We start from the raw sequence: 24,778 nt of genomic DNA on the forward strand, positions 1-24,778 counted from the left end.
GTATCCACGCCACTCTTGTTCCTGTGCAAACACCAACGGAGACAGATGCTTTGATGCAGGAAATGGAATGAGAAACATCATCCATGTCCAAGGCTGTTTTCCTACCCTTACTCCCTTGGTTTTCTTTCTCTTTTTTCTTTCCTGAATGAATGACATTATTTAATTGGGAGGCATGTATTTTCATTTAAAAATTTTTATTTACTTATTTATTTATTTTAGATGAAAGCTATTTATTGAATGATTGATCCATGTAATTGCCAAGGCCACTATGTACAGGTAAGAAAGGTGGAGCTTTATTTCTTGGTCTCTTCCTCCTTATTGAGAGTCTTGATATTTCCTCCGTGGCCTGGAGCCACTCTTCATGACACTTGTGAGCTTCCTTGGTCTAATGACTATGGGCCTCAGCCTGGTCAGCCAGAAGCTTCTTGCCAGCCTTGTCTGCTTTCAGCTTGTGGATGTGTACCATGAGAATCCGCTTGTTTTTTCACATGTTACTCTTCACTTGCAGGTACAGGCTGTGGTACATGTGGCAGTCAATCAATCTTAGATTAACAGTATCTTTTTTTTCCTTTTTTTTAAATCTTCATCTGAGGATATTTTTTTCCATTGATTTTTAGAGAGAGTAGGGGGGGAGCAAAAACAGAGAAAAAGAATCAATGTGAGAGAGACATAATGACACTGGTTACACACCCGGACCAGGGCTGGGAATCAAACTTGCAACAGAGGGACATGCCCTTGACCGGGAACTGGACCCATGAACCTTTGGTTGGTGGGAGGACGCTCTAACCACTGAGCCAAACCAACCAGGATAGATTCATGGTATCTTCTGAGTAGCCAGTGAAGAATTCTCATCCCCCTCATCCAGATTACTTTCTCAGGCATTTGAGCATTGGCAGTACCCTTTCACTTACCTATGCCCATATGCTTGCCCTTCCTGTGGACGAAGGTATTTTTCCAGCATCCAGCTGGGGATTGGACAGTCGCAGGCTTCCGATGATCAGCCCAGCTTTGATCAGCTTCTGAATCTACTGATGGGAGCTGGCATTGGTGATTTCATTGGTCTCATTGGGGTCCAACCAGACCTTTTCGCCACAGTGGAAGACACCAGAGGTAAGCTTCTTCTGAAGCCTGATTATACTTATGGCTGCTGCCCCAGTGATGAAAGGAAAGAAGGCATATATTTTTAATTTCCACATTCTTGTTCGTTATAATCATAATAATAATAATAGAAAACATTTATTGAGCACCCATTAAGGCCCTTTAATGATCTTCACACACAGAAAACACCCTAATTTACAAATACAGAAGCCAAGGTTCATTGCAATGTCTTGCTCTTTAGTTTTGTAACTCAAACACAGCACTTTGTACCTATGTACATTTTTAAACTCTCATAATACATAAATGTATTGTTGTATTAGTTAGGATCTTATCACAAAAAAGATGGCACACTGGAAAGTGTTTAATCAATAAGAATTTAATAGTCTACTTACAGAGATAAGGTCAGGATTAAGGGAATGAACAAAGTACAGTGTGGCAACCTGAGCCTGGCAGCAGCAGAAAGTGGTTACCACCAGTAGCCTTGAAGGGACAAAGAAAGAAATAGTGTTATCAGCTGATAGAGATGTGGAGCCAATGAAAGAAGGGCATCTAACAGGACAAATGAAGCCACGGCCACAAGTACAGTGTTGAGGGATAAAGGGAATAAACACTGGGTTCTCTCCCCTTCTGTCCTTGGGTCTCTGTACAAACTTTCAGATTTCCTACCAGCTAAAGCTAGTCTCAAGCAAGAGCGCAAGGAAGCTGGAGTGGCGCAGCAGGTCAAATCCAACATCTAGCCCAAAGATCTTTTTTTTTTTTTTTAATAAATATATCTTTATTGATTTCAGACAGAGGAAAGGAGAGGGAGAGAGATAGAAACATCAATGATGAGAGAGTCGTGATGATTGATCGGCTGCCTCCTGCACAGCCCCGGCTGGGGATCGGCCCCCAACCCGGGCATGTGCCCTGACCGGGAATCGAACCCTGATCGCCTGGATTCTAGGTTGATGCTCAACTGCTGAGCCACACCGGGCCGGGCCCAAAGTTCTTTTTAATGAGTCAAGCAACAAATGTTCAGAGTAAAAAATTGAAGTCTTGCCCGGCCGGCATGACTCAGTGGTTGAGCATCCACCTAGGATCCTGGAGATCACAGTTCGATTCCCAGTCAGGGCACATGCCCAGGTTGCGGGCTCTATCACTAGCGAGGGGCGTGTAGGAGGGAGCCCATCAATGACTCTCTCATCACTGATGTTTCTCTCTCTCTCCCTCTCCCTCTCTCTGAAGTCAATAAAGACACATTTATATATATGAAGTGAAAGTCTTTACCCTCATCCCTACCCCTGTTTCAGTCCTCTCTCCAGTACAAGGCCAAGACTAGAGTAAGGCAAATGAGGCACTGAGGGTGCAAAATTCAATAAACTTTAGGTGCCTCACTTACCTCACCCTAACTCCAGCCCTGCTGCAGACGTAAGAGTTATTACCTGTTTGGTATGTAAGATTCCAGGCTGTTAAAATAAGTACACACTGGCTCACTCTGCCAGAGGCCACATGTTGTTCCTTGACATCTGATCACTCCTGGGGTTTTTTCACTCTAGACAATTCCTGACTCCATTTCTCTTATTTGCCTTCCAGCTCCTTCAGGGAGCCCTAGTGTGCTCAGCTTTCTGTTTGGTCCTGACTCCTCCATGTTTTAGCACTCCCAGTGCACCATACCATTTCAGCTTTCACTTCCATATAGTGACTTCCAGATTCATCCATTTGGCCCTAATCCCTCTTCTGACTTTGGTCCCATATTTCCAGCTGTCCTCTGGACAAGCAGTGCCTTTTCAAAATCCCCAGGTCTGACGCAGCTTCCAATCCTCCACACTTCCCTCCCTCTGTGACAGACCAATTGCTCTTCTCCATGCTTCCTAACGTCTTCCCACCATCACTTTCCTTTAAGACACTTATTAAATCAAGCCTGATTTAATTCAGTGGCCTCCTGTTCTCTTGTCCCCCTCTCATTTGGTCTTGCATGCTGCCACCAGATTAAGATCCTAACCTGACATTTAAATCACACCAATGGAGGTGTCTAGTACCACTCTCTCTGATCACTATAGCCTAAAATTAACTCTGCCTTCTGCAAACAATCAAAAGCAAATTCCAAGGTATAGGGCACATCTTCATGGATTTAATAAAAATATAGGGGTCTTCCAGAGTTGAGAAAATACTGAAAGCAAAAGGAATAATTAGGTTTGGGACTTCAAATAGACTTTGACTAATGTTCTAATAAGGGGGCCAGAGTGGCTGGAGTTGAGTGAGAAAGAGCTTTCAGCTCCTTCTGGGGGATTTGTTGTTCTGGTGGAAAGGTAATGCACACATCTGACATAATGATGGAACATAATTGCAAACAAAGATTCACTTTATAAAGAACTTGGCATCGCAGTGCATAAGTAGTTCATGCAGTAAGGAATACAGATGATAAAAGGTGAAGATGGGAAATATACAAAATGGAGTCACTTTAACCAAGCTGCTAAAATTATTAACATTATGAAGTTTGAGACATAAGGAAAGACTCTATTCTTGTTTTAACTAACCTGGGAACTTAAACTTTTTGAAATTTCCAGCCCTGTGTCAGTGCCTGGATATACATCTAGACATACACCAGACCTCCAGTAACCCTGATTACCCCACTGAAGGACTCATATATCCAGACCAGCTAACATCCATTCTCTAGATCACTGGACATGACCAGACGTCCTAGCACCCATCTTCCAGGCCACATGACATCTGACTGATACCATCCTGGACCACTCCTAGGGCTTAGAATAAAGAACTGATCATTCTCAAGATTGTTCTTTCTACTGTAAGAACTCTTAAGTTTTCTTTCTTGTTTGGAATGCTTCTAAGTTTTTGCCTATCTATGTTTACAGTTTGCAAACACTAAGGCCCTTGAATAAGTCTTTGTCATTTACTTCTAGGCAAAGCCGCCTGACTTTTTGAGTCTGTTTGACAGAGGGCTTGCATCAAAAGTGAAGTTGAATTAGGGGATATCATAACTTGTAAAATTAAAGTCTATATTTTCCGGGCTACCTGTTTGGGACCCCTCTCTCTGAGGCAGGAGCTTTTGTCTCTTTCAATAAACTTTTGCTTTCGCTTAAAAAAAAAAGAAGCCTTTATTTTCCTGTTAAATGACTAGAAGATTCTTATTGTCTACAATGTTCTTACTATCTCATAATCAATGTTTATTCTATCTTGTTCCAAAAATGATTTGAAGCAGCTATAAGTGTATAATGGCCTTAAATGCCCCTCTCTTACTTTACCTCTTTAAGCTCGCCTCCCCTCCAGCCACACCTGGCGGGGCTCTGCTGCAGATTTAACTCCTCTGGCCCAGGGTCCCACCTACGGTAAGCCATGCCCCACCATAGTGCATTTGTTTACTCTGTGTGAATAGTGAATGCAGGCCTTTAGAAGACCTATTCAGTATAAATTTAAAATTACAGTAATACGTGTAGAAAACTTTTCTGTGAATTTAAACTTTTCATACATACTTAATGTAAATTACACAACTGTGTCTACATAAATAAAAATAGGTGAACTAACTTGTCAATTTTTATTATTTTTAAAAAATATATTTTACTAATTTCAGAGAGGAGAAGAAGGGAGAGGAAGAAAGAGATAGAAACATCAATGAGAGTCATTGATCTGCTGCCTCCTGCATGCCCTGCGCTGGGGATGGAGCCCACAACCTGAGCATGTGCCCTGACGGGGAATCGAACTGCGACCTCCTGGATCATAGGTCGATGCTCAATTTTTAAACCTACTTTATTATATAACAGACTTTCTGCTTTAAGGGACACCCCCTGAGCGGAATTAGTTGCGCTCATCGAGGTTTTACTGTACTCTGGCCGCATTAAGGAAGAAACACTTCTCTCTGCTTGGTAGCAGAGGAATCGAAAGATGCCGGGTTACCGACCAGGCCGGCGGTGTTTGAGGCCCTGAGCTCCCCACCCCATCCCTTCCCAGGCAGGAGGGACAGGACGTCACGGAGCCCCGCAGAGGTGAGAGCGGCACAGGGAGGTCCTCCCGACGCTGGCTGGGGAGGAGCCAAGGTGGAGCCCAGAACCCGCCCCCGGTGACGTCACGGACCGGCGCTCCCGTGAGCCCTTGCGCTGACGGCGGTTTGTCCGCCTCTCAGAGCGAAGCCTCGGGCGGATCATGGCGGCCAGCCGTGCTCAGGCTCTTGGCTCCGTGAGTGCTCTTCTCCGTCCCTCGTCCTCTTTCCCTTTCTGTCCCGGATTTTCTTTCTTTTCCTGTTCCCCCCACCTTGCTTCTTTACCGCAGTGACTTCGCTGGCCGCGCCCCAGCGAGGGGGAGTCTGCGAGGCTGCCTGTCCTACCCCTCTCCCTGGTTCTGCGAATGTATTTGTTCCTTCAAGTCTGTGGCGCCCGCTGTGAGCCTTAAACGTTTCCGTCCACTCCCTCGGCTTCTCAGGCCCAGTGGGAAGCCAGGGGCAGACTAAGGGCTGACTGTGCACAGTGGGTTTCTTGGGGAGGCCCCGACGCAGCTGTAACTGATAACCAGGAAAAGCTTTTGAAACCCAAAGTGCGTGGAAGAGTTCGCAAGGCAAAAGAAGCGCTGGAGAGGAGGGTTCCAGGCGGAGGCAGAAACACGGTTAAAGGTGAGGTAGAGAAGGTGTCCTTGAAAAACTCAAGTTCAGTTGAGTGGTGATGGAGGAGTCAGAGCTGACAGGCTTGTAAGTCTTGCTAAGCTGCGACGTTAACCCGAGGACAGTTGGGAGTTATTAAAGGTTTTAAGCAGAAAAATGCTTGGATGACATTTGTGTTTTAATTTCCTGAGGCAGCAGTGTAGAAAGTGGACTAGAGAGGACCAGTTAGTAGGCTGCGAGAGAGTTGGACCAGTTGGAATGCAGCGAGAGAGGATGGTGGTCCTGACCAAAGCACATCAATGTTGAGGTACCAGAGGTGAAGGCAAAGTGAAAAAGGAAGGGAGATAAGGAGGACATCCCGGTTTCAGGGTCGAACTGTTTGGTTGAGGGTGCAAGTTGCTAAATGAGTGAATACTGGAAGAGGAGTGGATTTTGTGAAAAGTTCAGTGTTGAGCGCCTGTGGTACCTGTAGTTTCGCCAGATGGAGAATCTGATAGGCACATGGCTAGAACTAGAGCTAAAGTAGAGATTTAGAAACAATCAGCATCTATCAATGGCATCAGTGGATGGGGTTATTGAGAGGAAAATATATAGTGTTTTCAGACTTCAGCCAATATCAATATCAGTCTAGGGAGCTTACCTAAAATACAGACTCTGCTCCCCCCATTCTGATTCAGTGGATAAGATCATCTAAAAATCATATGCATTTTTTATAAAACTGATGATTCTGAGGTACCACTTTGAGAACCAGTAGTGTTCAATGTGCCAAGCAATTGACAGGCTTTCTCGAGGAATAGGGGCTAAAAAAGATGACCAAGAGAGGAAAACTCTCAAAAGGTATGAGAGTCTGGGCTTGCAGTGTATACTGATGGGCAGTTCTGAACGATGTCCTGTTCCAGGTTTGACAACCCTGACCTTGAATGAGAGTGTTTGGCTGAGGTGGAGTGAAGGTGAGAGTCAGTAGTGGGGTTGTCCACAAGGACACTGAAGTCATCTAGAACTTGAAAACTAGTTTTTGGTGAAGATTAACTGAATGTGGAGGTTTGACCAGAAGACTAATAGAGGAGCATTGGCGGAACAAGGATAGAGTTGTAATAGTGGTTTAGAAATGTCATTGGGGATCAAGAAGGGTAAAGGTCCCTCCCCTAAGTATTGTTGACCTTTGTTGGAATTATAAAATAAAGCCTCCCTAGCATTAGAAGTAGGCCAAGCTGATCTCATGCCCTAGAGTTACCTACGAATAGAGGCAACTATGTGTTCAGAATCTGTGACAAATATACTAAAGATGGTTCATGTTCTCCTTAGGAAGCCCACATCTTAGCTGAAAAGACAGAACAAGAAACAAATCCAGTGGGATTGTATTATATATGTACTCAAATATATAAATGACTAAGAAAATGGGATAATAATTATACTGTACCTGTGTCCTTTTTTATGTACTCATCATTATCAGGCACATTTCTATTTTCATATATATTACTATATAGTACTGTGTTCTATCCTTTATGAGCAATTTAAAGGATTATTTTCAAGGGTGATTTTGACCAATCTCTTTTATAACTTGCTGACTTTAGAACCAGATTCTACATAAAATGGGATACCACTATCTTTGGTGATCATTGCTCTTAATAGAGGTATGGGCAGTGTGCTGTGGGAGCTCCAAAGAGGGAGCAGCATTCTGCCTGGGATGGTCAGAGAAGGGTTCACAGAGGAATATAGATTCCAGTTGAGCACTTAAGAATTGGTACACGTTTGTTAGAGAAAGAAGAAAGACCAAAACTGGGTGGCCAGCTGTCTGAGTTGATTATATAGCTGGACTAAAAGACTTCTAAGGTTTCTTTAAGCTCTAACCTTCTTATTTCCTCTTCATTTACATGCCCTCTTGATTTTATTTTATTTTTCCTATTCCTTTATTCTTCCCAAAATTCCCTTGGTGGGCAGGATTGTCATGAAGATGTTTTAACTAGATTCACTTTCCTCAGGAGCAAACCTGGCTTGAGGCTGCCCAGGCCTTCATCCAAGAGACCCTGTGTCCAGCTGACCAAGAGCCTAATGTCCAGTTGACTCAGTTGGTAATTGACTGTGTGAAGACTACCTGGTTGTCCCAGGGGAGGAACCAGGGTTTTATACTGCCCCTCAGCTACAGGTAAGGAGAGGTGGGGTTCAGGGGGAAGTTCCATTTGGAGTTGAAAATGAAGGACCTGAGAAGAGTGAGTGAAAACATGGTGAAGGGAGGAAAAGGAGTAAGCACACCCCCTTCTGCCAGACATTTCCAGTCTTCATCAAGCTGCTTTGCTTTTCTCATAGTTCTCCAAAACAGGCTTAAGTCAAGTTTAGAGACAAGAAAAGGAAGGGAGAGGACAAGAAGATTGAAAGAAGATTTGGAGAACGAACTCTCAAAGTGGGGAGAGAAGCTGATACTATTTCATTTTGTGTATTAGGAAACTAAGATTCACCAAGTGCAGATAGTTGTGTTTAAGAAGATCTGAGTTTAAGGTCTTTTGAAGGCATTTTGTTATTGTTGTTTTGCTTACTACCATTTCCTAAATTGTTCTAGGCAATATTAATAAAGTAGCACAAGAAAAGGGCTCTATAGCTAAATAAATTTGAGAGACTTTGGATATGATAAGCTATTCTAGGAGAGTCGTGAGACTCATTAACATATTAAAGGCTCTAAAAATCCTACAAAAAGAAACCTCATCATAGAAGTATCTACTATCTTGAAAATAGAGTATATTATTCATGTGGATATCTATATTTTTACTATATATGCAGTTATCCCTAATCAGTATACAGTAGAGTTTTGCATATCTTTAGACTTTATATAAATTGTACCATTTGTCCTTTGCAATTTGCTTTTTGCACTTAACATTATGCTTCTGAGATTTATTCATATTGCTAGCTCTAACTCATTTATTTTAACTGCTGTATGGTATTCTTTATGTGCGTATACATATCACTGTGTATTTACCTTTTAAAAAATAAAAAACGGTAGAAATCTGTTCAGCTTTGTTTAATTTGTCATTTCCCAAACTTATTTGAGAACAGGATACCTTTTCCCTGTTACTCCCTTAACCTGCTTATAATTAGGAAAACACTTCACTCAGCCTGGAAGTCTGTCTCAATCAGTAAAGGCAGGGGATCTTTGGTGAGAAGACAGCTTAATTGTACTCCATGCTATCCAAAACACCATTTTCAAAATTCTGTGTAATTTTCTCATCCACGGACTTCATTATAAACCAATGGTAAATAACAAGTGTTGGAGAGGATATGGAGAAACGGGAACCCTTGTACACTGTTGGTAGGAATGTAAATCAGTGCAGCCAGTATGGAAAACAGTATGGAGGTTTCTCAGAAAACTAAGAGTAGAACTACCATATGGCCCAGCAATTCGTCTTCTGGGTATTTACCTGGAAAATATCAAAACACTTACATATAAAGATATATGTACCCCTATGTTCATTGCAGCATTATTTACAATAGTCAAGACATGGAAGCACCTAAGTGTCCATTGATGGATGACTGGATAAAGAAGATGTGGTATATATACATATACTCACAGTGGAATACAATTCAGCCATAAGAAAAGATGAAATAATGCCATTTGCAACAACATGGATGGATCTCGAGAGTATTATGCTAAGTGAGATAAGTCAGATGGAAAAGGACAAGAACTAGATGATTTCACTCTTGTGGAATATAAAATAAAAAGCAACAAGTAAAACAAAACAAAACCAAACTCATAGATATAGACAACAGAATGGTGATTACTAGAGGGAAATGGTAGGGGGAGGGTGAAGTGGGTAAAGGGGTCACATGCATGGTAATGGGAGGAAATTAGACTTTGTGTGGGAAGCACATGATAGAGTGAATTATCTTGTACACCTGAAAATTTTATTAATGTTTTTAACCAGTATTACCCCAGTAAATTTAATATAAAAATATTAAAATCAACATGGATGGGGGAAATTTTTCTAAAATGGAATACTGAGAGAAACAACTATATTAAAATGTTATTCATAGCCCTGACTGGGTGGCTCAGTTGGTTAGAGCATCATCCTGATATGCCAAGGTTGTGGGTTCAATCTCTGGTCAGGGCACAAAGAAGATGCAACCAATAAATGTATAAATAAATGGAACAACAAATCAGTTTTCTCTCTCTCCCTCTTTCTCTCTAAAATCAATTAAAAAAAAATGTAAGGGGAAAATAGAGACTTCAACTGTATAGCTTCAGAATGAAGACAAGAAAAATCTCAAACCAAATAAATAAACCAGTAGTAACTAAAATTGTTGGTCCATCAGAATGTAAATCAACACACTACTGTCTTCATTGGGAAAGTCTTGCCTGGGAAAGAGTTGAACTAAACAGTATGCTTATTGACCTTGTGGTTAGCCAGGTACTAAAGGCTCAACTTTAAAAAATCTTAACATTTGCCATATTTGCTTCAGTTCTTTTTCATAAGAAGTAAAATGTTACAGATTTAGTGAAGTCTCCTAAGTGCTCTATCCTGATCCAATTCTCCTATACCCCTTAAGTAATCAGTGTCCTCAACAGAGGTGCAGGCTGATTGGGTATGAACACTATGAGTTTCACTAGCTGTTTTCACATTGCTCTCCAGTAGAGTTGTACCAGTTGACACACATACCGGCATACATCTCATACATCTGTATCCTGAACTTTTTTTTTTTTATTGATTGACTAGAGAGAGAGAGAGAGAAAAACATTGGTCGAGTTTTGCATGTGCCCTGTCTGGGGATCAAACCCGCAACTTTGGCATATCAGGATGATGCTCTTTAACCAACTTAGCTCCCCAGCCAGTGCCTGAGCCTTTTTCATATCTGTTTTTTACCTTGTTAAAAAATTTTTTTTTGCCTATTTGATAGGCATTAAATAATATTTTAATTCCAAAGTAATTTCTGAGGGACCTCTTACCTGGGAGCTTTTTTCCTTTTCCTCCTATGTAACTCTTCTCATTTAACTCCATTGGACTCTGTTTTTCCTTTTTCCTACAGTTCATATTCATAACTTTTAAAATTACATTGTTTATTTAAAATTACATTGTTTATTTAAATAAGATATCATTTGAAAGCTGCCCTGCTAGTGTGGGAAAAGTCCTGGATCAGGAGAGCTGCTTATTGACTAGTCATAGTTGAAGCTGTGTTACCATGAAGTCTCTATTGCATTGGGGTTAGGGTCTCCCACTGGTAAGTTGAGTGTGTGCCTAGTGTCCTCAGTAATCACAGTCTAATTAAAGGAAGATCCAGATCTCTCAAAATTCTGTCATTACTAGAAAAATTGGAAAGTGGTAAGTCAGCAATTTTTAGGAAACTGGAACCTTTTTAAGGTTTCTTGTTATTCAAGATAAATATAAAATTGATACTATAGAAATTATTTGCCAGACACTGTGCTATACCTTAAAAATTGGAAAGCAATCCTGGCTGGTGTGGCTTAGTGGGTTGAGCATCATCCCTGCACTGAAAGGTTGCCAGTTCAATTCCCAGCCAGGGCACACGTGTGCAGGAGGCAGCTCATTGATGTTTTGCTCATATCAATGCTTGTCTCTCCCCCTCTCCCTTTTTTCCTAAAAATCAATAAGTCTTTAAAAAAAAAAAAAAAGTTGGAGAGCAATGACAAATGCAAAGGGTTTGAGGTTATGGCCTTCAGTCCTGACCTAGACCCTAAAGAACCTGGGAAAAGTGACCCCTATTTTTACTGTTTTCTGTCCTGAAGGGTAAAGAAACAGCTCTCTTCCTTTGCTTTTTTCCTGGACCTTTAGAGAAGTAGGGAAACCCAGAAAGAACATGGACTTTTGAGTGAGGCGCAGCTTTGCCACCTACTTCGCTGTGAACCTGAATCTCTCTATAGTTCTTCTTCGGTGGCTTATGAGGGGTTTTGGTGAAGATTCAATACACTATGGAGCATGTACAGACCCAGTATAGGGGCTCAACACATGTTAGTTTCTGTCTTTGCCTTTTATCTGCTCCAAAGCCATTTGGGAAAGGTGAAGCATATGTGGAAGGGGAGTGGGCTGTCTAGAACAGCATTCCCATTCTCCAGCGCTCACGCATGGATGATGTTCATGAGTACAATGAGGATAAATTGTGATGCTTTATAACCTTATTCTGTTTCTTTTCCACTCAGAAATCATGGGGATGCAAGGGTGTGAAGTAATGATATTACAAAGATGAGAATTTATCACAACTTGGATAATTTAACTATTATTTATCACATTATTTATGGTATACAGTACCTCAATTGACAGTGACTCAGCAGTGTTGCAACACTAAGATCTCTTGCCCTGGCCAGGTAGCTCAGTTGCTTGGAGCATCATCCCTATATGCCAAGGTTGCAGGTTTGATCCGCAGTCAGGGCACATACAAGAATCAACTAATGAGTGTATAAATAAGTGGAACAACAAATTGATGTTTCTCTTTCTCCCTCTCCCCTCTCTCCCTTCCTCCAGGTTTTTCCCCTTCAATCAATCTAACTTTTCCCCTAGTCCATGTTCCCCATTGACCTTCCCTTGGGATATTGGGGGATTCATCAGGGTTGAGGGTAACTTCCTAGGCTTGCACACAATTTTGCAAGACTTTGTTCCCTTCCCTCTGCAGCTTTGTCTCGGTACGGGACCTCAGAAGCCACCAGCACCTCCCATGCTGCAGCCACCTGTCCTGGAGCAGTACTGCATACCAGGCATGGGCTCAAGAGGCTGGACTAAGTGGGACCCCCCTCCCTCGGGAGCGGCTGTTACTTTTAGGGACACTAACAGACCTACCAGGGGACGTGGAACAAAAGTGCAGAAATGGAAGCCTCTATGTGAAAGACAACACTGGTATCCTGGCCTGTGAGGTGAGTAGGAAGGAGGAAGTCAGATCCTAACAAGAATGGTGTCTAGCCTGGCCAGGTGTGGCTCAGTGGTTGAGCATCGACCTTTGATCCAGGAGATCGAAGTTTGATTCCTGGTCAGGGCACATGCCCGGGTTTCGGGCTCGATCCCCAGTGGGGGGCGTGCAGCTGATCAGTGACTCATCATTGATGTTTCTCTCTCTCTTCTTCTCTCTGAAATCAATAAAGATATATTTTTTTAAAAAAGAATGGTGTCTAGGGCATGAGGCAATTAAGGCTCAGGGAACAAAGGTGGAGGCAGGTGAATTGGATGTTGGTTAACCTTTGCTTCTGGTCTTTTCTAGCTCATAGATCTGGATCTTTCTTGGTTGGGCCATCTCTTTCTGTTCCCCAGTTGGAGTTACCTTCCTCCTGCCAGGTGGAATTCCTCAGGGGACGGTCACTTGGAGCTCTGGGGTGTCCCTGTGCCAGTGTTTCCCTTGACCATCAGTACTGGCCCTCCTACCCCTATTCCTGTTCTCTACCCAGAGGCTGCTTCCCGCCTATTCAGGCACAGGTAATTCTTCCCTCTCTAAGGGAGGAGGGAGCACTGAAACTGGGGGGAGGATGGCGGGTCAGTGGAAGAAGGAAAGGTATTGAGAGTGATATTGATGGGCTGCTCCAAATCAAGGGAACAATAAGTCCTCTTTGGAATAGCTATGGAAAAATGGAAATTTTTCGTCACTATTGGATTATTCTTTACAGGGAAGGGGTGGCATTTGCAGGGAAAAGAAGAAAAATGATGACTTTTTCCTCTCTTCTTTCTACCTTCTTTAGCAGCAAGCTCAGAGTTATGCAGCCAAACCTGGCTGGGAAGCTGGTTCAATTGAGTGCTCTGGTGAAAAGTCAAAAGAAATCTTACTTCGTCCTGTCTCTTGGTGAATTATCCCCAGCTGGCAGTCCAGCTGGCAGCCATGTATCCATCATTGTGCAGGTGAGGATTAGGGTCATTTTAGGGGTGTGGAGATGCGAAGGGGGTGTTAGGACTTTTAATAGGAAAGATAACATCGTAGGAAGAACCATGTAGGAGAGGAGGATGGCTGGGAAGAGTTGTTTTCTGGAACAGTTTATGTTGAGGGGAAATTCCAGGTAATGGCATTCCTGTGTATAGGAGGCAGAGAATACTTTCCTGCTGTGCAATTCACTTGAGTAGACAACTTTTTTATTGCATGTGACATTTTGAGAACCTGCCAGAATCACTGGTTTTTCCCCTGCATTGGAAGGATGACCAAGAAAAATATTTATCTGAACACCATTAAGATATTGAATATATACACTTTTTTAAAAACCTCAGTAGTTATTGTTAACTCTATCAGCTGGTACAATTTTAATACCATTAATTTTTCCACTAATTATCATTATGTGACTTTTACAATGACCTGAATAAGGTTCCCAAAGCACCCCAAACAATTAAAGTCTGAAAAGGACTCTAACAGGCCAGTGTTGCTGAGTGGTTCAAGCAGCACCCCACAGGTTGTGGGTTCAATTCTTGGTCAAGGGCCAGGACGTGTGCAGGAGGCAACCATTCAATGTGTCTCTCTCACATTGATGTTTCTCTCTCACACTATTAGAATTATTATTATTTTCTAAAGATTTTTAAAATTGGTTTTCAGAAGAGAGGAAGGGAGAGGGAGAGAAACACCCATCGGCTGTGGCAGTCCCCCGTCGGGGATCCAGCCGACAACCAAGGCATGTGCTCTGACCAGGAGTCAAACCCGCAACCTTTTGGTGCATGGGATGATGCCCAACCTACTGAACCACACAGGCCAGGGAAAAACTATTAGAATTCTTAGCTATGTCTGTGTGTGTCATGAGTTTGAATAACTGATGAGAGTATAAAAAAACTAAAAATGCTAAAACTAAAAATTCTTAGAAGCCACTCAAATTTCTGATTTTGCTCTTTCCCCCTGAGTTAAAGAGGCACTTAACATATAAGTCTTCTAGAGACTACTCAAAAAGTCTGTGCAGGGCAGAATTGGCTCATTCACATATTATATGTCAAGGGAGAAATCTCTGAAATGTACTTGAATTTCTGCAGGGTGACTAAATTAGGGTAAGCCCCTTGGGTAGTTTATAATCTTGTTACAGATCATCTACAGTATTGATCTATGAAATAAACAGGATAATACAAAACAGTATGTAAGTTCTGAGATGCATGGTATAGTTTGTAACTGCTGTAGCAGGTCAGGTGGAGTTTATTATATAGAGCGAAGCCTTATGAGAGTTTAGACTTGGTCTGGGTCTTGAGGATGGACAGGATGTAAGTCACTAAAAGAGAAGGGGGGATATTTAGGACCAGAGAGTCACCTATACTGAGACTCAGCCTTTATCAAGTATGTACTATAACGCTAGACACTTTGGTCAGTTCAGAGGTACTAAATTGAATAAGATAATGGCTCTTGTCTCTGGAAACTCTCACCCAGATAAGTCAGTCAGCAGTTACTGCATGGGATCGTAAGTGCTGTGGTAGGTACATGCACAAGACACTATGAGGGTGCAGAGGTGGGCTTTGGAATAAGCCTGGGAGGTCAGGGGAAGAGTGATCTAGTATGTTTATGAGCTGCAAAAGAGACATTGGAGACATAGCGTCACTCTAGATGACCCCAGTGAATTTCTTCTATGATAGAGCGAAGTCATTACTTGAAAATGAAGAACTAGACTCTGAAAAGAGGAGTAAAGGTTCAGGGTAGTTGCTCTGTTAGGTGGTTGGGGATAAGAGATTGCTAAGCAGTGATGGGGCCAGCTGGAGAGGGTCAGCATCAGTGTTTGATACTGGGGTGGCATGGGTCTGTCTTCCTCAAGTAGGTTTTTTGCCTTATAGGAGGAATGCCGGAGAGCAGAAGCACCAGTATTCATTCGTTTGTTTGTTCAGTCAAACCATTATTAGCTACTTGTTTCGCACAAGCAGTAAGCTTAAGTGAGGTCTTAGCAATACCTTATGATGAGTTGTGATGTCCGGGGTCTGATTGATGGTACTTAGCTGGTTTAGAGTAGAAATGGAGGCCTGTGTAGTTGAACACAGGGAATTGAAGTTCAAGTGTCTTGACCATCAGTTTGTTTTGAAGACCATGAGAATGGCAGCAGTACTGTCATGCTTGTGGGAGGAGCATGCCTTAGAAGATTGTTACATTTATGAGCAGTCCCTTTTTCCTTGTGCCTAAATTTCTTCAGCCACCACCCTTCTCCAATTTATCCAATGCCCTGCTATCAGCTGCTTATTTTTATTTTCCTAAGTTGATATTTCTCATTTTCCTATAAAATAGTCTTCAGCATGTTATTTCTGTTTTGTTTTGTTTTTTCTCATCTGAGCTCTCTCAGCTTGTCCTCTGCAGCTTCCAAAACATTCCTTCTTCTCCATCCTGGCCAGTATTTTCATTTCCCTGCTTGTTCTAAGTTCTGAACATTTCTGTATTGTTGCCACCTGCTGTTCTCGCTCTCTCCACTTCAACAAGCCAAAGATGTCCTTCAAGTTCCTCTTCTTTCACTTGGCCTCTCTGATCATTTCAACCCATCCTTACCTTCTCTTTCTTTCTCTGAAACCTTAGCAAATGTGTGTTCTTTGTGCCTCTTGGTCATACATGGCTCCATATTATTACTTGGGTTTGCGTCTGTGCTCCCCAGTGGTTTGAAATATGTTGGAGAAGAGGGAACAGTCTATTATATTTCCCATAGCATCTGTCCTAATACTGGATACATCTGTACCCAGTGCACATTCATTCAATGAATGGAAATAGTTTATATGTTACAGGGTGGGATGAGGAAAGGTTAAGAGGACACAGTTTTCTGGATGGAATATTTATGTATTTGGAAAGAAGTTTTAGGGATGGTTTGTATCTTATGAGAGGGATTAAGAAACACTTGGCATCTCTTATGAGAGAGGAGAGATCCTGAAAGTTCTATGGCGTAAGATTTAATTGGCAGCAAGGAGAATTCATGAGGAGCAGGCCTTTGAGGTGGAATCATGGTGGAAGGGCCTCAGACCAAAGCACAGCTTTGTGAGAAGCATCTCATGTACCATGTTGCCTGCCTCTGCACAAGCCAGGTCCCCGCCCAGCTGGTTTGGCACCGAGCCCTCTGGCCTGGTAGGGCCTATGTGCTGACAGAGCTGCGAGTGTCCAAGATTCGTGGTCACCATTACCGTGTTTGGACGACCAGTCCCTCCTCTCACCTGTTGCCGCTGAAACCAGAATGTGTGCAAGAGCTGGACCTGGACCTGGAGCTGGGTGGACCCCTTTTGGAGGCTGATCCCAAGCCGCTCCCCAGGACGAGCAACATCAAAGATGAGAAGGAGCAAAAAGATCTTGTCCGGGACTCCACACTCTTATCATATATGGTGAGCATAAGAGAGAGACCCTAGAGCTTGAGGGGCCAGAAATATGAGTCTCCAAAGAGGAAGGAAATGGGGATCAACTGACCCTTTGACCCCTTTGCAGGGAACAGTCACTGGCGTGCTGAATCAGTCTGCTGGCATCTATGAGCTGGATGGGCAGTTGGGGCTCTGCCTTTCCTTTTCCTGCCAGCAGTTCCATGGCCTCAGGCGGGTGATGCGACCAGGAGTCTGTCTGGAGGTATGAGAGGGATCGGGGCTGATGACAAAAAGAGGCTTCTCAGCAGCTTCTTCTACCTTTATAGGCTGGTCTTTTTTGACAGCAGGGTGAGAACCTTTACAATAAAAATATAAAAATAATAAGCGTGTTTTGGGGGGGTGGGCATGTGTGTTAAGAATGATTGGATGAGAGCTCAGATCAGAAAGTAGAGTCTGGGGCAAAGCAGGGAGAGCTTGTGACCAGAGCATCTCCTTCACAGAAGGGCCTTCTAACTGGAGGAGGAGATGCTGGAGCTAAAGCACAGGTGTAGCGAGGGCCAGAGTGATGTCAGCCAGAGTAGGTAAGCCGGCCAGCCAGGAGCCCCTTGGCCCACAGAGAGACTTCGTGGAGCTTGTGAGAGATGAAGGCTTACCCCATGGGCAGTGGGTAGTGATGGGAGGTGAGGCATGAAGGCTGAAAGGAAATCACCTGTATAGGAGAAATTGGGTCTCTCTTGGAGCCCACACAGTGGAAAACTGCCGTTAACTCTACATGGAGTTACTGAGTTGGCTTCACCTCTGCTTTTTCACTTTCTCTGCTTTTCCCCAGCTCCAGGATGTTCACCTCCTCCAGTCAGTGGGTGGAGGGACAAGAAGGCCAGTGCTAGCCCCTTGTCTCCGTGGTGCTGTTCTGCTTCGGGGCTTCTCCCGTCAGAAGCCTGACACTCAGTCTCTCCCCCAAGCCTCGGGGGCCTCCCTGTATGAGCAGCTGGTATGGGAACGTGAATTAGGACTTCCCCTCTACCTGTGGGTTACCAAGGCCCTGGAAGAGCTGGCCTGCAAGTGAGAAGGATGGGGGTTTGGGCTGGGGTGGCAGTGGGAATAGGACACTTCCTCTCTAAGGGAAGCAGGATCCTGGAAGAGGTAGGGTCTTGGGGGAAGTGACTCAGCTTCTTTCCCAAGGCTGTGTCCCCATGTGCTGAGACACCACCAGTTCCTGCAGCACTCTTCTAAAAACCCCAGCCTGGGACTGCAAATCCTGGCTCCTAACCTGGATGTTCTGGCTCCACCATGTGTCCCCAGTCGGAATGCACACAAGGAGATCCTTGAAGAGCCACATCGCTGTCCACTCCAGAAGGTATGAGGATGTGGAGGAAAGATGGGTGATGTAGCTAATGTACAGGGAGGGGGGGAAGGTGGGGGAGGCACATGGGGTGCCCAATCTGATTTTTCTTCTCTTCTGACAGTACGCTCGGCTGCAAACTCCTTGTACCTTCCCCACTCTGGCCGCCCTGAAAGAGGAAGGGCAACGCAAGGCCTGGGCTTCCTTTGACCCTAAGACCTTTCTGCCCTTCCCAGAGGTTTCTCACCTGACCAGTTGCCAGCTCAATCAGCGCCTGGCCTGGTCCTGGCTCTGTCTGCTGCCCTCCACCTTCCATCCATCTCAGGTAAGTGGGGCTCCAGCAGGGCTCAGGGCACTTCCTCTCTTTGTCATCCTGTCATGTTGACTGACTAGCCTTCTAACTAGACTGCCCCCTCCTGGCAGCAACTAGGAAGAGCGAGGTGAAATGTCACTTGGATTACAAAACTCTCTGGCTTTAAGTCCTTTTCCTGTTTTTCCCCGTGCACATAAAATAAAACCCAAACTTCTTATGTCTGCCGAGGTTCTCTAACCTCGATTTGAACACTCTCCCCTACTGCCAAGTGTGTGACGCATGTGACACACGTGTGTTTTCACATCTGTTTTCCCTACTTGAGTATAAGTTCTTGGAGGTCAGAGACCATGTCTTCTGTTTACTTTGTAGCTAACATTTAACACAGTGCCTGGCACACAAGAGATGCTCAGTGTTTGCTTAATAAATACTTGATTCCTTGGCTTTCACCTCCCTGCAGGTTTTACTTGGGGTTCTGGTGGCTTCATCTCATAAAGGTTGTCTGCAGCTTCGGGACCAAAGTGGTTCGCTGCCCTGCCTGCTCCTGAGCAAGCACTCGCAACCCATCTCTGACCCCCGGTTCATAGGTTTGGAGTTCAGAAGTGGAGTGAAGGTGGCGGTGGGGTGGAGGATCTCAGAACGGGGCTGAGAGGAAGCGCCTGCTGGGATTTTCTAGCGATGCTGAAGTGGCGTACTTTAGTCCAGGTTGGGGCCTGGTATTGGCAGGTGGAGAGAAGGGGCAAGGGGCTCCCTAGTCAGACCTCCAATTCCCAGCATCCCTTTCTCCCTCCATTGCGTGTAGCATGCACACTGAATGGCAGCTCCCATTTCCTACACTCTTAGTTTGGAAGAATAATGGTCTAATTTGGACCTGTTGAGATTTGCAGATGGGGAAATCCTAGAAAGAAGCAAAGTTTTCTTAGATCTAGGAACAGGCAGGCGTTTTATGCGTTTGTGAGAAAGTAGAATTGAGGCCTTTCAGCCTAGGAGGACGGGTGGGATTAAACAGGCGGATGGAATGGTTTCTCCCTTGGAGGTGCCATCCCCCTAAGGTGGTGATCAGGTCAGGCCTAGGTTAGGCAGCAAGACCTGCAGGGTAGTCTGCTTTACTTCCCATCCCATGGTTCTCTCCTCTTGCCAAAATAGAAAACTTCTTTCCTCTAGGCTGCTTGGTGCGGGCAGAGAGGTTCCAATTGGTCATAGAGAGGACTGTCAGGAGCAACTTTCCTTCCTGGAAGGAGCTGAGCACGGCAGGCTTCATCCAGGAGCAGCGGTCCAGGTTGGTTTCTTGGGGTAGTGGCTATACTCCCAAGTCTCTAAGGGAAAGGGGATGGGCCTGGTGCTGGTGTTAGGACGCTGGGGCCCACAACACCCAATGCCTGTGTCACTAAGAAACCTATTTTTGTCTCTCCCAACAGAGTCTATGTCCAGTTCTTTCTAGCTGATGCTCTGGTCCTGCAGATGCCCAGACCCTTCCTTTACTCATCCACTTCCTCAACACTTCCAGAGACAGAGCCCACCCTCCCCAAGGGTCCCCACATAGGACAGAGCCGGCTGTTCTTTCTGTCCCACAAGGAAGCACTGATGAAGAGGAACTTTTGTGTCCCCTCAGTAGCCAGTCCAGAGGTGCCCAGGCCCACCCTCAGTTTCTACATATCAGGCAACTGGCTTGGGGGTACCCAGAGGAAGGAGGGGACTGGTTGGGGCCCACCGGAGTTCAAAGGAGATGAGAACAAGGATCAGAAGGTAAGCTGGGACTGCAAGGACCTAGGGTTTGACCTATGTGCCTCTAGCTCCTATCTGGACCCCCAAGGATCCTTCCTTCCTCACAGGTTCTCCTCATCTTCACTGGCCCCTCAGTCCGCTGGTTCGAGTTCTTACACCCCGGACAAGTGTACCGACTCGTGGCTCCTGGCCCTCCTGTGAGTGCCCTACTTCATCATACCCATCCCCAGGAAGAGGTTTTTGCCTTGGAATCTGATCACTCCAAGTGCCTGGAAGCCAGTGCCTGGTCACTCTCTGGGTCTCCTAGCAAAAGGGTGGATCTAGATGAAATTGAAGGACTGTCTGTGTCTAGGTCACTTCCTTCACCAGGCTCCAGAGAGAAAACAAAATTGGATCATAGTATTTTGTGAACCTTCCTTTGCACCAGGACACACTGAGTCCATTGTCTTCCCATTTCCTGGCAGACACCAGTGTTGTTTGAGGAGGGTGTTTCATCCTGCACATCGCAGCGTCCTCTGGAGTTGGCTGGCTGTACATCCTGCCTCACTGTCCAGGATGAGTGGACCCTGGAACTTGAGAGCTCCCAGGACATCCCAGATGTGCCGAGTATCAACAAGGCACTGCCTGCATCCTCGCTGACCGACCTGCTCAGTGACAAGTAAATGTCTGTCAGCTTCGCCAGCTCCTTTGGGCTGCTCATCTTCCTCTCTGTGGTTAGACTTGGTGAATGGTCCGTTCTCTGCTACAGCATGTTTCTTTCATGTGATTGAGCTCCTACAGGAAGATGTCAATGTAAGATGGAAATTGTGTTTTATACCTGATTTTCCCCCAGCATGTTACTGTTTTGAAGTGATCATGAACAGGCTTTCTCACAATTCAGGAAAAGCCTTAGCAGTAAGAGGAAATGTAAGAAACATTAAAGAGATGTAAGGACAAAAGCTGAAAATCTATAGAGAAGAGCCTTCCTTTAGTATAAGAAGTGGCTGGCTTATGGCATCAGAAACAACTAGACTTCCCTCATGTAAGCTTTTGGAGGTAGCTGCAAGTAAAAATAAAGAAGCTGCAGAGATATTTCCCCCTGCATTAAACAAGACCCTACTGGATGGTAGGTGTAATTTTTATGAAACTGATCTCTACTAGAAGTGAATGTTTTCATGGACCTATGATATGAAGGAGGGGGCATGAGCTCTAGTGTATAAAGCTGCAGATGATGGACTGACTGAGATTCTAGGGGTAAATGCAAGTGGAGATTTAATTCTGCTGGCGTACTTCTTGGTAAGGCCTCTGCTTACAAAGTTGTATAGGCTTTGAGTTATCTGCCACAACCCTATTTTCCCCATCAGCCCTGTTACTTTTAGTGTGTGATTCAGCACAGCATGAGATTTTTCAGAACCTTATAGATGACATTCTAGCAGATACTTTAGCTACTTTTTCTGTCCTTGGACCTTACTCTCCATTCTCTGCTTTCTTATGCCTCCAATCTCACTGTATTTCTCTGACCCTTCAGCGTCACCGATTCCTTGGTGTCTTTCTCAGCTGAGATTCTGTCACGGACTCTGTGTGAACCACTTCCCGCCCCTTTCTGGACAAAGCCTGGTAATGACAACGCCCTTGGGGGGGGAAGGTATAAAATGGAGTGATGGGACCTTGTGATCCAGACAGATAGCACTGACACCTCCCCTTTCCTTCTGTAGGGAGCACTGAAGCCAGGAAAGGGTGTGTGAAGATAACTGTAGCTGTGGAAACTGCTGACTGTGAATTCTCCCCTCACTTGGACATATATATCGAAGGCCCACACTTGCCTCCCCCACTAGGACTCCTTCCAGGAGCCCGAGTCTACTTTAACCAGCTGGAGAAAAGAGTTTCCAGGTGAAGGTCTATGTAGCTGGCCTTGCCTCCTCTCCCTACTGATGTGGTTCTCTTGAATGTTCACCCCTACCTACCTATCCTACAATGACACCTCCTTTTTGATACTATGTTCCATATGTTGCTCTGGAATTTATGCCCTCTGCCCTTCACTCACTCTTCCCTCTGCTTTAATAGAGCCTGGGCTAGGGTGCATCCCTCAGGGGAGTGGCCAGGCCTGTGATACAGTCCCAGCGCCAACCTCCAATTGACTTCTTTCTTTTCCGCTTGCAGATCCCACAATGTTTACTGTTGTTTCCGGTCATCCACTTACATGCAGGTCCTGAGTTTCCCCCCGGAAACCACAGTCAGGTCAGTGCCCCAGGCCCTGATCCCTAAACTTCACAGCCTCACATCTGCATCCCACACATGTTCCTGGCTCTGGAATTTTTGCCAAAACTACAATCTTCTCCAATCCTAGCATAATGTGATGAGTCAGAGCACCAACACCTGTCATTTTACCCAGAAAGATTTAGTGTTCTAGGCTCTTAAAAGGCTTTTCCATCTAAAATGCAACTGTCTTTTCTGGGCTAACATCTTGGTTGTTCAAGCCTGAGAAATAATTGATGACAATTGGAGATCAGAAATCAAAATGGGGACCATGGGGCTTCCAGGAGAGCATGGAAGCCACTATTATCTCTCTCCCTGTGCCTGCTGAGTCCTCCCAGACATACCCTGCCTTTAGGACCCCTTTGACTGTTTCTTGACACCTGTCTTTCTCTCTTTTAGTGTTCCTCTGCCCCACATCTACCTGGCTGAACTGCTACAGGGTGGCCAGGCCCCATTCCAGGCCATTGCCTCTTGCCATATTGTTTCTGTCTTCAGCCTTCAGCTTCTCTGGGTGTGTGCTCACTGTACCAGCCTCTCCCTCCAGGTATGAGAGGGGCAGGCTGAGCTGGGTGCTTGGTGCCAGAGGGATGTGATTGGACCAAGAAGATTTTTCCAACCACTTTTTTCATCCCAGGGAAGGTGTACTCATCAGGGTTCCATTTGCCCCACTCCGACATTTGTAAGCCAGGCCAGCATCAGGTGAGATCACAGAGTGGGCACCCATCACACCATTTACTTCCCTATTACACGACTTGGTCTGTGTGCTATCCCTGTGTTAACATAATTCTAGGCTTGTGGGAATTGCTTTGATAAATATTTTTGAATGAATGAATGAGGGTGAGTTAAAGATGAAACAGTGGAGAGGGAGGCATGTTGGGTTTAGGTGACTGGCAGCTGGGTTTGCTCTGGGAGTTTCTGTGTGTCACCCCTGCCCCCACCCCAGGCTCCTGGTGGAGGATGGGACTGCCGAAGCTGTGGTGACCTGTAGGAATCATCATGTGGCAGCAGCACTAGGGCTGTGTCCTAGTGAGTGGACCTCCCTCCTAGAGTTTGTCAGAGGACCAGGGAGAGTGGCCTTGCAATTTATAGGGCCTGGAGCCCAACCTGAGGTGAGATGTGGCTGGGAGGTGGGGCTCAGATACCCAGGCTCCTGAGGGTCTGGTAGAGGGCTTAGGAGTTGTGAGTCTGACTAACCCTGTTTCCCTTTCCAGTCCTCAGCCAAGTCTGATGAGCCCTTGGCCCTCTTCCTCCGGACACTTTGTACCACCCTCTCTGTCCTCCGCCCTATCGTGCTTTCTTTTGAGCTCGAGAGAAAACCTTCTAAGATCATCCCTCTAGGTAAGGAGGTAAGGATGGAGGGGGGTATAGATGGACGGGTCCCAGGAGGAAGAGCAGGGAGGGATTAATAGGGGATTTCTGGAGATGCGGAGGAGAATGGGGACAGGGACTGGAAACCACGTGCTCAGGACGCGCATTTCCTTCTCTTCCTGTCGCAGAACCTCCGAGGCTACAGCGATTCCACTGTGGGGAGCTCCCTCTCCTGACTCATGTGAATCCCAGGATCCAGTTGTCATGTCTCTCCATCCAGGAGGCAGAGCACTCCAGCTCCCTGGGGGTGTTTGCTTCCTCCTGCTGACCTGAACTGCACCAGTGGCCTGGAAGTTCTTCCCGCCCTGCTGGAACACTTGATGCCTGGCCCCCAGCTTCTCCTGTTCATCCTGGCCTTACCTTGGTGATTGAATAGGACTCCAGAGCCCTGTGTTCCCTAACTGCTACCCTACTGTAATTTCTCCTCCTTCATATTCTTTCTGGTGCCAGCCTGCCATGGGGAAATCGTGGAAATAGGAACTCATGGCACTGTTGATATTTCCTCTCTGGTTGGGCTCAACTCACAGTTGGCCTTGAGCACCTGTCTGTGGCAGGGGCTAGAGGAACAAAAGACTTGCCCCTTGCAGGGGTGCTTGTGACAGGCCTCTTGGCCTGCCAATAAAGCTCTAGTGATGTTTTACACTCGTGCTATCTGTGAAGTCCCAGGTCTCCTGACCTGGCAACCAGTCTATCATTTACCATCATTTCTATCCTTGTTTTCCACCAACGCCAGAACTGGTGTTAAGAGCTTCTGGTCCGGCCAAAGAAATGATACCAAAAGTTAGGCCTAAAGGGAGTAAATTGGGGAGCTGGAGGCAGGGTAGACAACATCACTGATGGTCTGGGTCAGCAAGGTTGAGCTGGAGAAGAACTCAAGTGTGCAAGCCTGGAGTTGTTGGGAAGTACAGATGGGCATAAGG

The 24,778-nt window shown here is 45.2% G+C and overlaps 1 protein-coding gene and 1 pseudogene across 2 annotated transcripts; one reads left to right on the forward strand and one right to left on the reverse strand.

The window, feature by feature from the left end:
• Positions 1 to 385: 385 nt before the first annotated feature.
• LOC107544500 (large ribosomal subunit protein eL19 pseudogene) lies at positions 386 to 1,196 on the reverse strand (annotated as a pseudogene).
• Positions 1,197 to 5,126: 3,930 nt separating this feature from the next.
• On the forward strand, positions 5,127 to 24,500 carry CTC1 (CST telomere replication complex component 1). Of its 2 annotated transcripts, none has more exons than XM_016222517.2 (23): positions 5,127 to 5,268; positions 7,669 to 7,832; positions 12,299 to 12,536; positions 12,878 to 13,089; positions 13,350 to 13,506; positions 16,615 to 16,905; positions 17,006 to 17,140; positions 17,708 to 17,940; positions 18,061 to 18,235; positions 18,345 to 18,545; positions 18,991 to 19,117; positions 19,695 to 19,809; positions 19,949 to 20,276; positions 20,363 to 20,452; positions 20,720 to 20,913; positions 21,763 to 21,851; positions 21,950 to 22,124; positions 22,395 to 22,472; positions 22,890 to 23,034; positions 23,125 to 23,189; positions 23,434 to 23,599; positions 23,702 to 23,828; positions 23,987 to 24,500. In XM_016222517.2, exons 1-23 carry the CDS (start codon positions 5,236 to 5,238, stop codon positions 24,124 to 24,126), a joined length of 3,678 nt encoding a protein of 1,225 aa, XP_016078003.2. In that variant the 5' UTR covers positions 5,127 to 5,235; the 3' UTR covers positions 24,127 to 24,500. The 2 variants fall into 2 exon arrangements, with proteins under 2 accessions (XP_016078003.2, XP_016078004.2); XM_016222518.2 differs by having other exon boundaries at positions 13,353 to 13,506.
• The last annotated feature ends 278 nt before the right edge of the window (positions 24,501 to 24,778 follow it).

This window comes from Miniopterus natalensis, chromosome 17, assembly GCF_054644295.1.
Source record: "Miniopterus natalensis isolate mMinNat1 chromosome 17, mMinNat1.hap1, whole genome shotgun sequence".
Lineage (NCBI taxonomy): Eukaryota > Metazoa > Chordata > Mammalia > Chiroptera > Miniopteridae > Miniopterus > Miniopterus natalensis.